The 13526-nt window shown below is 45.3% G+C and overlaps 1 protein-coding gene across 1 annotated transcript in view; it reads left to right on the forward strand.

The window, feature by feature from the left end:
- The first annotated feature begins 3702 nt into the window (after positions 1-3702).
- CADM2 (cell adhesion molecule 2) overlaps positions 3703-13526 on the forward strand; it is a 574383-nt gene continuing 564559 nt past the window's right edge. Inside the window, exon 1 of the mRNA XM_058829687.1 lies at positions 3703-4257. Within this exon, the coding sequence (XP_058685670.1) occupies positions 4197-4257 (61 nt within the window). The 5' untranslated portion in view covers positions 3703-4196. The remainder of the gene's footprint in view (positions 4258-13526) is intronic.

Consider the following 13526-nt stretch of genomic DNA (forward strand, 5'->3'; position numbering starts at 1 on the left):
ATTTCCACATAGGCCAGGAAAGGTGCACTGGGTGGGGAAATGCACTTTTGGTGATCCCTCCTGGACCTAGGGACCCTCCACATGAGGGAAGCCACTTTCAGGTGTGGCAGGGCAAACAGAAGCATTAAGCACTTCTTAAAGACTACTGCAAGAGGCTGCAATACAGCCAGAGATTTCTCTTCAAGGCTAGGGGGCAGCTGCAGTGGGGTTTTCTTATATATATATTTTTTACTGAGCTGTGTAAATAAATCTCACTTTCCAAACTGCTGTTTTATTTGCCATCCTGAGTGATTAGCAGTTCTGCAACTCAGGATAGAATCTGTCTCTAACTTCTGTCACTAGCAGCTTGCCTTCTCCTTATTTCCTGTGGGGCTTTTTTAGCTGGTTTTGGTAGTCTGCAACCAAATTTTGATGACTTCTTCCCTACTCTCCAAATTTCAAAAAAAATTACATTAAAATATATGTTATAGGACATAGCACAGAACAATTGTTTATAGAGCTGTTTCCCAGCTTGTAACACTGGAAATTTCTCTCTGCATAAATTGTGTATACATCTTCCATCATTTGATGTATTCAGTAAAATCATACTATTTTTCCAAATGGATGTTTTCCTTGGGTTTCCCCTCCCTAGTCACTGACCAATGATGCTATCAAGGAGCAGCGTTAAGAAAACATGATTATCCCTTCAGATTTTGCTTATCTTTCAGGGCAAACTCTCGAGGTGGCTCCATTTAGAAAAGGTAAAGTTTAGCTGTTGTCTTGGGGTGATTTTATGATAAATTGGGGAACTTTTTATTTACCAACTCAGTGAGAGGAAATACCTGAGTACCCTTTCTGAATCATGTATTGGCATTACATTATTTTTCTCTGTTTAGCATTAGGAATATTTGTGCATAGGAATATTTGTACCTGTCACCTTGGTGAAAACCAGGATAATGCAGAAGAACATTTTTCTAGTTCTCATAAAATGCTTGCCTTCTGCATCTGATTTTCAGTGGTATCTCTTACTGGTATTTTAGGGTATTACCCTTTACTCTGCTCTGAAGTGTGTTTCCTGAAGAATCCCCGTTGCTTTTTTGGTCTGGAAGCAATGGAACTTCTGGCCATGCTGCTCATGAGCTCCAGCTCCACAGACCAGTTGTGAAGTTCTGTGTTAGGTTTAGGTATCAGCTGCCACTGGATGTCACAAGAAGTGCTACTGTGCCTACAGAAACCATCAAATTAACACAGCTGAGTTAATCAGGAGGAGTATGACATCGTATCTGGCAGTTGTAATGACTTTAATTATACATTTTTCAGATATATATTTAATAAAAAAACCCAGGGACTTTTGTTGGGAACTTTTTTTCTCTATCAACACATTGCTAGCTCATTTCAGACCCACCTGAACCAGAAAAGAACAGCAAGAACTGGTGTTTTTGGTTATGTTCCTGACATGGGGAATGACATGATGTCCATGTCACTGAATTCTGGGAAGGAGAGGTCAGTTGGTGTTTCTAAACATTCAGATCAGCTTTTCCAGGTGTACTAATATGGCAAAGACTTGAAAACCCCATGATGTACAGACAGGCACTTCGTTCCTACACCTGCCAGAGGTGCCACCTTTCTACAGCTTTTAATCACTAAACTAGGAAGACTTTTGTGTCTTTTCTATAATGTTTCCTGGAACAAGACTACAACCAAAAGTATGTCTTGTCAAAAGTACAGAGCTATCAGCTGTCATAATTAATGCAAAAGCACTTCAGGATGGATTACAGTCCTGCCTTAGTGAAGGATTTGTGGAATTGGTTTTTTAATTTCCTCCACCACCAACCAAAAAAAAAAAACCCTACCAACATTTGTTGACATTTATAGGGCTGCCTTAAAAATGATGACTTGATCCTTTTTGTAAGTCTTCTAAAATATTTTGATAATCATTACCCATTCATTACTGCTGCACCTGCACTGAACCCTAAGAGAACAATTATAAAACCTTTGTCTGCTGTCTTTTTTTACTATGAATAAAAATTAAAAAACCCCAAAAAACAAGTAAAGGAAATATCTATTAATGCATTAGAGACAAGACTACAAATGTTTCCCTGTCCTAGGGGACATTCCAAGTGCAACATCCTCTACAGTGTTAACCTAACTCTCCAAAGGCATGGAGATGGATGTGATGGTCCTTTGCTACCAAACCATACAAATGCTAGAACTTTAAAAGGTAATTCTTTAATTTGATTCTGTATTTTATGTGAACATCCTTTGGAGACTGGGAAAGCTCAGTATAAATCCTGATGCAGCTTCAACTGCTGCCAGGCATAATCATCACTTGCTAATGAACAAAGTGGAGGATATGACTACAGAATGCATAACTTCTCCGATCCCACTCCTGTGCAAGCTCTTCAAGGTGAAGTTGACAACTGATTGCACTTCCTTGACAATCTGAGACCATGCCCCCTCCAGAGAAATGAGTTTTTAAAGAACTTTCCTCTCCTGTAGGTAAGACTATTTCACTATTTATCTTCACAAAGCTCTTTGCTGCCAAAGGCTGGGACAACAAAGTGGAAATTCAGAGATTTACTGTGGGAAACATGCTGCATGATGTTGGAGAGAAAAACCTCAATAGGAAAAAGATGGAACCAGAACTGGAGAAATATCTGGTCATTACAGGCATTTGGGTGCAGGGGAATCCTGCTTTCTATGGGATAAGGCAACAAAATTCCTCCACAGGGTGTTTACAGACAGATCCAGCAGCTTCAAACCCAGGCATTCTGATTTCACTGAGAGGCTTGTGCAAAAGGTGGCGCATACTGTGCTGAACACCGAGCTCACAAAGGTGGAGTGCCTGCCTGCCTCCTTGCATTTCTCATGACGCTCAGAACTCTGCTTTATCTGTCGGAATATAAGCGACTCCGGAGCTGAACCCTCCCCAGAAACCCTCCAAAGGAAAAAAAAAAACTTTCTCCAAGCCACGCAGAGTCCGGAAAACACCGCGAAAAGTCCAGGAAGCTCTTTATTGCCATTGTTCGGGGGCCGAGCTCATCGCCGCCGCGGTGAAGGCACCTGCACGGGATTCGTTCCCACGAGCACGGACACGCAGCCAGCCCTTCTTTCATCCGCTGTTTTCGGGGAGGAAAAGCACAGGGAGGAGAAGGGGTTTGATTTAGGCAAGGGCCGGCCGAAGGGGCCGTGTCCCCCGCAGAGCCCCCGGCCGAGCCCGCGTCCCGCGGCGCTCCCGCCCGGCGCTGCCGCCGCTTCAGCACCGGCCCTGGACAGCGCCCGGTCCCGCCCCGCCCCCGCCGCTCTCGCCGCCCATTGGCTGAGGCGCCGCCGCGCGGCCGCTGCTCCCCGCGATTGGCCCGGGCGGGCTGTCACTCAGCGGCGCGCGAGGCGGGCCTGGCCCCGGCGCTCGCCCCTTTGCTTTGTAACGCGGCTCCTCATTGGTCAGACGGCCAACTCCGGGCAGCGGCTATTGGGCAGCGCCCCGCGCCAGTCACGCGCCGGCCTGAGGGGCCGGGCCGGGGGTGAGGGGCGGGGCCTGGGGCCCGGGGGCGTGGTCAAAGGGACAGAGGGGGCGTGGCCTCGGCGAAGGGTGGGCCGGGGTGTGGCGGGCGGGCGGGGCCGTGGGCGGGGCCAGGCGCGGAAAGGGGCGGGGCGAGGGGCGGGGGCGGGGCCGGGCCAGGGGAGCCTGGCGAGAGGAGGTTGCCCTTGTGTCTCGCGCCGGGAAGCGGCTGGAGCGGAGCGGGAGCGGAGCGGGAGCGGGGTCCCTGCGCATCCTCCCCTCCCCGCCTCCGCCGCCCCGCGGTGGCACGGCACGGCACGGGACAGCCCGGCACAGGCGAGCGGAGAGACGGACGGACGGACAGACGGACGGGCAAGCCGGCACGGGCAAGGGGAGCCAGCGGGGGCACCTGGCACCGCTCCGCGGTGGGAACCTGAACCTGCCCAGCAGCGTCGGAGCCAGCGGAGAGAGCTGCTCTTTCCTCCTCCTCCTCCTCCTCCTCCCTCCCCAATCCACCCCCGCGACCCTGGTCCTCCTCCTCCTCCTCCTCCTCCTCCTCCTCCTCACCCCACTGGATACAGCGAGGGAGACACTGCGGCGGAGGCGGCGGCGGCGGCGGCTCCTGCGGGGGGAAGGAAGCGCCCGGAGAGCGGAGCGGCGGGAGGCTGCGGATCTGCGTGCCTGGCGCCCACCCAGCCCGAGGGGAGCCCCCAGGATGCGGCTGAAGCCCGGCGCGCTCCTGCGCTTCTACAGCCTCTGCGGGATCCTCGTACAAGGTACCGCCTCCTCCCCACCCCTGCCCCACGCGCGGGGAGGGAGGGACGCCGGGGGGGCACCGCCGCGGCCCGGGGCATCCCAGATTTCCACCCCCCTCCCACTCCTGACCCGCTCCCCCCCTCGCCGTGCGCCCCCAGCCTCCCGCTCGGGTAGCGCTATCCAGCGCTGAAGCGCCGCACGGCTGTTAACCCTTCCTGCCCTTCCCTCGTCAGCCTCTTCCCGCCCTCCTTCGCCCTCCGCGCTTCTTCCTCCACCTGCCCCCCACTCCGCCGCCAGCCGCTCGCCGACCCCCGCAGCCGCCCCCCGACTCGCCGTCACCTCCTCGCCCGCCCGCCGCGAACGTGCCCCCGAAAGTGCGAGTGCAGCCGCAGCAGCGGCGTGTGCGCTGCAACAACATCCCGGGGAAACGTGCGGGCTCCAGCCGAGCCCCCCCAGAGGGGGGCGGCGGGATGGGGGGGTGTCCGCGCCTCGCTGCGCCGCCGCCGGGAGAGCGTGTCTGTGTGTGAGGCATCAAATGTGCACGTAGGGTAATCGGATGAGCCGGGGGTTCAGCGGCGGATCCCTTCGCCATCCTGCTCCAGGCGGCTCATCCTGCAGCTAGTTTCCAGACTGGATGTATGCCCCTCTCCCTCCTCCCCGCCGCCGCTCCCCCTCGTTCCCGTTATCCGGCAAAGTGGGATGGAGCGGCCGCCGCGCAGGGAAGCCCCGCGAGGTGCCCGCCCGCCGCGGCCGCCTGCGGGGGAGCTTCCCCCAGCCCTCTCCCGCTCCAGCGGGAGCCGAGCCGCCAGCCGAGCCCACCGCGCTGCGCTGCCGCCGGGACTTTCCCCCTCGCTCCCAGAGCGGCGGCGGGAGGGCGGCGCGGCCCCCCGGCCACCCCGCCCGGCGGGGACCCCACGGTGGGAGGCGGCGGTCGGGGAGCGGGCGGCGGCCCGGCGGGTGCGGGGGGGCCCGGGGAGCCACCCCGCTGCAACTCGCAGGCGGTCCCCGGTCCTCCGGGAGGATGTGGGGGGCCGGCGGGGCATCTCCCTTCCCTTCCCTCGCTCGGCGTGCGGGGTGTTTCGGTTTGGGAGGGAGAAGCGAAGAGTCGATTAAACTAAGTGGCCTTGTAGATTTTTTTTTTTTCCCTTTTATTTATTTATTTTTTTTTTCCCCCGCTCGCCTCCGTCATGCCATTTCACATCAAGTTTAATATATTTCGCGTTTCACATGGCTGCGTCATGTGTCGGGCGATCTCTCCGGAGGGAGCCGCGGCTGGCAGCCCGGAGCGGGGGCACAGGCAGCCGCCCGGTTCCCGAAACACGGGATCCTCACTCCCCGACACCCCTATCTCCCAAACCCCCCCCAGTGCCCCCGCTCCACCTCGCGGGGAAGTTCCCGGTCGAGGACGCGAGAAGGAATGGGAGGGGAAGGGAGTGCGCTGGGCAGGTGCGAAGGACGGGTCCGTCGGGCGGATTATTTGTATTCTTTCCCGATGTTTATGGGTTGCCCGGTACGTCACCGCACAAGGAGCTGCTGTGTTGGTGCTATACAGGATTATTTATGGGGGCATGTGCGGCGCGCTGCACCTGGGGGCTGGCTTCTCTCTGCCTTTTACATTTCCCTGTGAATTGTCAATTCATTGCCCTGCAACGGAGCTGGGGGTGGGAAGCCTCTGGACTGACTTTCTGTCACCAATAAAATCGGGGTTGCTGCTGGAGGAGGAGGATTTGATCTTTCCTAAGATGCAATCAGCCGCATTCAGCACGGCACAGCTTTGAGAGTAAACCAGTGATTAAAAACAGTGATGTCTTTCACTGCAGTTTAGAGAGCGTGCCAGGCAGAATGTAACTCTGTGAACTGCATAAGGTAAAAAACGTGTTGCAAGAAATGGGGTGTAGTGCAAATCTGATTGTGACTGTGTGAAAATAACCAGATTGGGCCTGTCCTTGCAGATGGGGAAAAGTGATGCTTAACACATTACCCGGCTTGCCCTCTGCGTGTGTAAAACATCTCCCCTCCCTTCAGTTTCTCATACAATTATTTTTTCAGCTCCTGATTAAAACTTCAATCAGAAATAGTTAGGCTCTCTGTGTACCACACTTCACCAGAGTGTTCTTTCTAGGAGATATAAAGAACCTGTAACACTCAAGCAGAAGTGAGAGGAAGTAATTTCTCTGACCCTTGTTTCTTAAGGTAAAGGAGAATGGAGGAGATGAATAAATATATTCCATAAGGCTGTCCTCAGTGGCAACTGTATCCAAAAGAATATCAAATTCTTTCGGTCCACCTTAAAGTGCAACTTCATAAATGTTGTTTTTTCAGTCTCTGCCATTTATTTTGACAGAAGTAGCAGACACACCATTAGACACATTTCTTGCTGATAGCTTAATAGCTGCATTTAAAAGTAGCTTTTCCTGTTGGCTTGATTTACTTCCCCAAACTGTACTGTGAAGCAGCTCAATGGATTTATTAGATTCCTCCAGTTTTCTGTTTGTGGGCCATGGAAGATGCAGGTTTTTCTGTCAGATCTGATGGGAGTAACATCTTAGTCCTGAGGATCCGAAGCACTTCTGAACTGTAATTACCGATGGTTTCTGTTGGTGAAACTGAAACTAAAGGTATGGTGTCAAAGAGTCAAGCTGACATGTGTCCTGTATGAAAGTTTGGCTTTCTGGCAAGATCTGTGGAGAGTCTTGCTTAAGGAATCTGTCCTGAGTATTGATGAAGCATCAGCTGAGTGAAGAGGACATAGAATAATGCTTCTCAGCTTGTGCATGGAATAGCATTAGCAGCAAGCAGTCCCTTCAGAGAGGAGGCAAACACGAAGTGAAAGAGCCCAGTGTCAACTGCTTGCTGTGAAAGGGGAGTGATGGAGGTGGGAGAGGGACTAATAACATGTGGAGCTGGGAAGCAGTTTGTCAGCTGAGTTCAGGGACGGTATTCGTCTGCTCTGCCCTCTCCAGCGTTTGCTGTGAAAAGAGTGGGATCTCTGGCCGCTGCTGTTGTTAACTTGTGCGCTGTAATGAGCCTGGAGTACTTAAATGATGTCCCAGGGGGTTAACCTGTTATTTATGTTTTCAGCCAGCCTTCCTTTTTTGGGTTAGTTAGTTTAGTTTTCGTTTTCATTCTGATTGTCTTTTGACTTCATGAATGTAGTCTTAGACAAATTTTAACAGTTATAGGGGGAGCATGTTTTAGAATAACTCAAGTGCTTCCTCTGAACTGTTTCTATTGCAATCCGACGAGTAAGCTCGCTATTGTCAAGAGTCACCACATGAGAAACTGTAACAATAAAAACAGTTCTACTGGATTCATAGGATACAGACACATGTTTGGATTATCCTGGAATTGTAGCTGCTGTAGCCCCCTGCTGTGTGATAATGCAAATGGCATCTAATGCCTTAATGTGCTTGGCTCCGAGAAGGCACTGGATACTGCCATGTGTGGGAGCAAACGATCCACTTCCAAAATTTTGCCAACACTGGGCAAATCTTATCAGTGCGGTTGCTTCAGACGCTTCAAATGCTTGTAACCTGTGTACTAATGAAAATAATGTAGGGACTCTTTAATTTGTCAGGAACTGTGGTCACTGATGCAACAAATCAGCCAAGACAGGTAATTGCTCGCGGGCGAGACTCTTTTCGTTAGCCCAGATCTGTTGCAAGCAGAATAAAAAAAAACTGCAAACAAACCTGGGCAAACATGGATATGACTACTTATGAGATCGTCTAAGCTGATTTAAGATGAAGTTGTTGCACATTACTCAATATCTTGTGTATTTAGACTTTGTTTTGAATTTTCAGTTGGATTTCTGTTAGCAAAACCTTGGCAACCCAAGGCTGCCTGCACAGGGGTTGTCTTGACAGCTAAGTGTTCATATGCTAATACAGTGTACAGCGAGTCAAATGCATGTAGTTTTAATTCTGTAGGTACTGTGGGGGCATACACAATTACATAATGAAAGGAAGTTGTTGTTGTACAGTCTCTGTGTGGAATATTTTAGACGCAAGTTGAAACATAAAATTTTTCACTCTGCTTGATGGTGTCTGTCTTGGTATGACTTCCATCAATCAAGGCTTGGTAGACTTATTACCTGCTTATTTCTCAGGCTGGTTCATATTTTATGAATTATTTTGCTTGATTTCTTCATGACTTCTTATTGATAGTTATCCTACAGCAGTTAAGGTTTAGAACATGAAGTAACTAAACAATCCAGATTCCCACTGATGATGTCCCACAACTTCCCTGTGGAGTACATGAGTAGGGATTACTCACTCAAATATTTGTCCCTCTTGCACTCAAAGTATTTATCAAGCTTCTACCATCAAATCAGCAGCAAATAGTTTTGAAGTTTGTCACCAAAGAAGTAATTCCACAGAAATGCTGATCAACAGAAGAACCTCTGTTGAAAAAAATTCTTGTCTACTTTCCTGTTAGTTTTGTTCCTCTTACTTTTTTTAAAAATGTTATTTCGTAAATGTAGAATAGTCAATCTGCCTCTGCTTTTAAATTTACTTGTCAGTTGCAATTCCATGATAACGTACTGTAAATGTCTCTAAGTTATAGTTTATTATTATAGAAGCCTTAGTTCTCATAATTAGCTTTCTCATCCCTCTGGCCTCATCCTACTATTGACAAAATGTGTTGAATGAGATTACCCTTACTCTTCCCACCAAAGAATTATTCTCTTAATAGGAGTTATTCTTTTAATATTGCTATGTAAATTGAAGCTTGGATTTTGAGGTGGTTTTTCTTTTTTCTTTTTTTCCCCCTTTTTTCTCTTTTGTGCATTACAAATGTTGATTAAGTAACTGGTAACAGCAGTCACAGATGGTGTGGACATGGACATCAGGTGCTTGCCTAAAGAACAGCTCTATAACCAACCAAAGTGTGGTTGATTGAGCTAGAACAGTGACTCCCTACCCATCTAACACTTAAAAATGTAGAAATAGGGGATGTTGTCATTGTCCTCTTAATTCCTTCTCCAAGAGAAAGAAGGATTACTTCAATTTTGTTTTAATTGAGTTGAACAGCAGGCAGAAACTCTCAAAAGTTGGGCCCTCTCAAGACAATGCAGGATCTTCTGTAGAGAGAATGCCACTGACATGCTTTTTAAAGTACACATCCTAAAACAAATGCAGAATGGTAAAACTATTAGACACAGTTTAGTGTGTGTATCCTCTGGGATTGCATCGATATTAAGTATGATCTTAATGAGCATATCCCTTCTTCCCAAGGAGTTTTTGAGGTGTGTTTGAAAGGAAGAAAGGCAAATATCACGTTCCAGTGGCAAGGAATAAATTGTAAAATCATGATTTCTCTCAGGAATTTGCCCTTGAACAATTATTCTTCTCCATAATGAAAACATTTTGGAAAGAACTGAGTATTTTCAAAAATGGTATCTTTGCAAAGGTTCTTAATGTTGTGGTTTTTGATCCCTTTTTTTTTTTTTTTTTTGTTTTCCTTCTGAACCTATTTCAGGATCTTTTCCCTTCATTTTATAAATGAAAATTAAAGATAAAGCCCAAATGTTTGTGGTTTCTTTTATGTTAATGCATACTAAGATCAGGATGGGTGCTTTAAATATCAATGCATAAGACACTATCGTAATCGCATCCTAAGAGGGTTGAAAGAAGGAGAGAACATTTATTTCAGTGACAAAACACTGGGGGCTGTGTAGCTGTTCTTCCAGTGCTCTCCTTTAATGCTGAAGTTTGGTGTGTAGGACTTTTTAGCATGTGAAAGTTGGAACAGGCGCAGAGGGTTTAGTGAACAATGTAGGTGGCCTACCTATTGTCCCATCGCCTTCTCCTTTATTCTGCAAGTGTGAAAAATAAAATCATCCTTTGCTTTCCTTTTATTTGCAAAATAGAGATCTTGGGACCTTTTAAGCCTTATTTAGGAATGCTTTTGCTGTCTTGACAAGTTTGGGATTTTTGAGGGACAGACTGTTTCCTCCCAACAGTGAGTTGAGTTGTGTTTACTGCTTTCTAGTTTGATCAAATGGCTCTTGGAAAGTGTGAGTGCTGTTATAACTTTTGCATTTCAAGTAGCAGCAAATCAATTTTAATACAGTTTTGCATTACTATCAAGTCATGCATTTATCTTTTTTTTCTGTTTTATAATATTCAATTTAGGTTTATCCTTGTTTTTCTTAAATAGCTGATAAATATTATTAACTCTCCATAGGCAGCTGCTCTTCAGTTTCAGAAAAATAATTATAGTGTGTTCCTCAGTTCAAACCCCTAAAGTTCTTTCGGAGCTGAGAATTTTGCTGTGTAAGTTTTGTTAATTTGGAGATACATTCCTGAACTGCTCTACAGCTTTTCTTTTGTTCTGTGAAGGGAGTTGGCAAGCTTCAGTTTTTTTAATAAAACAGCACATATCCAGTATCATCACATATCCAGTATGGTGGTTGTTTAAATAGCTTTGATCTATCATCATCTGTGTGTAAACAGTTTGTTGGGAAGGACAGTGCAGGAGAGACTGTTTTCTTATGTTAGAGGTAAAAATATCCTGACGATACTTTAAACCTCTTATATGCCACAGTTTTAATCAAGCAATGGTTCTAGTCATGGTAATTCAATTAATAAACCTCAGGTGAAGGAACCAGGGTCTGCTGCTACATGCAGAATTAATCTGTGACCTCTTATGAAGATGCAGTTACACCTTTATCATCAATAAATGATGCACTGCGTTATTGCTGCGTCTTCTGGCAGAAGCTGAATAGGCAGCACAGCTGTACAGACCCATTGGAGACTTAAAACTCTGTTTTTTCCCAAAGTTCAGCACTGGAGATTCAAGAACTGCTGCTGACTGACAGCTCTGAAGAGAGTAAGACCAAATTACTTCACAGCAGCAGTTGTAGTAGGCACGGGCACTGTGGTATTTGCTGTCTGTTCCGATATTTATCCCAAACTGACCTACATCTGCTGGATTAACAGTGTAACTTGACCTGCTTTTATTCCTGCTATGCTATAAGGCAGGAAGGCTGTTCTGGTTAGTCCCTAACCAGGGGAAAAGCTGTACTAGTTGAAGCAGAAGCAATCAAATTTCTTTTAATTAAAAGATTGTAAAAAGTGTGTTCTAGCATCAAGTTAATTTTATATTTATCCCTTTTCAAGTATTCAGTTTTTTTTTTTCTTCCGTGAGTGTTAATATGTTTTTATATGGTTTAAATCGTGACATTCTAGTTGGTGATTTATTGTGGTACTCTGGAGAACAGTGAATAATTCTCCACTGATTTGCAGATTATATAGAGACTTCATTTGATAAATGAAAAAACTTATTTTCATACTTGAATTTCTTTCAACTGAATGGGATTTTTTATGTCTTCAAATACACAAAAACATCGGATTGCAGCCATTTGCAAGTTGGAGAATAAATGCAGTGTCTAGAAATATTACTCTTTAAACTGATTACTAATCAAGGATTAACAAAGTATCCCAAATCTGTGAAAGGTCATCAAATAATATACTGAAGTATTCCATTCATATGAATTCTTTTGTTAACAACTAAGGTAATAGTAGTGAGAAGGAAAGAACTTGTTTTTGGAGGAAACCTTAAACAAACATGCTGATTCTGAAATGACATGTGAAGCATCTTCTTGGCATTGCAGTTCACTCAGAACTTTACAATTTTTTAACTTTTCCATTGCAGGTTTCTAATAATGTTAATGCTGTTCTTCAGGCTTGTATCATGTAGCCTTGTAACACTATGAAAAGTAGTTGAGATTTGGATGGATATGGAGGAAGATAGAAGTGCCAAATGTTCAGTGATGATTGTGGTTAATGACAAATTATATGTGTGTGGTCAAAAGGGAATAATCCCTTCAATTTTAACTTAAAACCAATTGTAGCAAAAGTGGCAACCCCTAACACTGAGGAACTTTTCAGAACTTAAATATCAGGTAGGACAATTGACAGGACATTGTATATTTAAAAAGTGTGTCTCATCTTTTGGTATAAAACCAAATTAGCAGTGAATTAGCTTTAAAGACTGTGTTTTCTCTAAAGGCTGGAGCCCTCAGTCTGACACTTAGGGCATTTCTTGACTACTGCTCATATGAACACAGTCAAGATGGTGTGGTTTTGAACCACAGGCAGGGTATAAATAATTTAAATATGGGTTAGAACCTTGACTATTTGCCCATCTTCTTCAGAACTATGTGCCATTCTTATTATATGGATTTTTTTTTTTTTTTGTCAAGCACGTGGCATATCTGTCCTCAGTAAATGTAAAGTTTGTGGTTTACAAACTTCTGATTAATGCTTCTTTTTGGTGTGTAAAATGCAAAATTCTTACTGTTCTTAGACTGAATAAATCTCATTCACTCCCTAAAGAATAATCCAAAGCTCACATAATTTCAGTACTTTCCCCATAAAATAAGCCTGAATTTTAGAATTGGACCAGAATAAAATTAAAATGTTTTCAGCTTCCTAAGCCATCTTTGTTTTGCATATTATAAATCGTTGCTGCCTTGCTGCATTCTGAATGGTGAATTTGGGAGCCACTGGAAAAGCATATAATCAATAGAAATATATGGGCCATTTGTTTTTATTTATGATAGATAAAAAAACCTCACTGGCTTGTAGACTTATTATTAATGGGACTTTCACATATGCTTAGCACATAAGATTAATGTAATTTCAAAATAGCTTGGAATATAACATTGGTTTAAGTGACTAGGCTTTTATATATTTTGTGGAAGCAATATCTGGGGGCGGGGGGAGGAGAAGTGTTTTTGAAAACAATGGAATTGTGGAATTTCCCAAGCTGACCTTGAATTTTGAGAAAAAAAGATGCCAGATTTTGTACAGATCTGCTTTTTTATTTTAGAAAAAGGAGTGATACTTGTGTTCTACAAAAGGACTCTCTCTTCCTGATCCAATGGCAAATTGCAAAATGGAGTAACAGGAAATCTGGATAAAGAAAGCAGTGGAATGTGTGCTATGAAGGATAGTCTTCATTTGCTGTGATATCTGTGCCACAGGATTTGGGAGTGCAGATGCACTTAGTGTTCATTAGGCTATTGCAAACTGAAATATACCATAAATCCCAACAGGAAAACAGATTCTAGTAGTCTTTATCATTTCAAGTAAACAAAGGAAATGTTTTTGTTTAGAATTAATATAGGCTTTTTTTTTTTTCTGCTTTTAACTGGTTGTTAAAAACCTATCATCTGAACTTTTTTAGAAAGTAAATATCTTCAGAAATAAATATCAAAATATGTGACTGGCTGGTCACAGATGAATGCAGAGTAATCTCCCTCTAGGCCTTGTCTGCCCAG

This window comes from Poecile atricapillus, chromosome 1 (genome assembly GCF_030490865.1).
Source record: "Poecile atricapillus isolate bPoeAtr1 chromosome 1, bPoeAtr1.hap1, whole genome shotgun sequence".
NCBI classification, from domain to species: Eukaryota; Metazoa; Chordata; class Aves; order Passeriformes; family Paridae; genus Poecile; species Poecile atricapillus.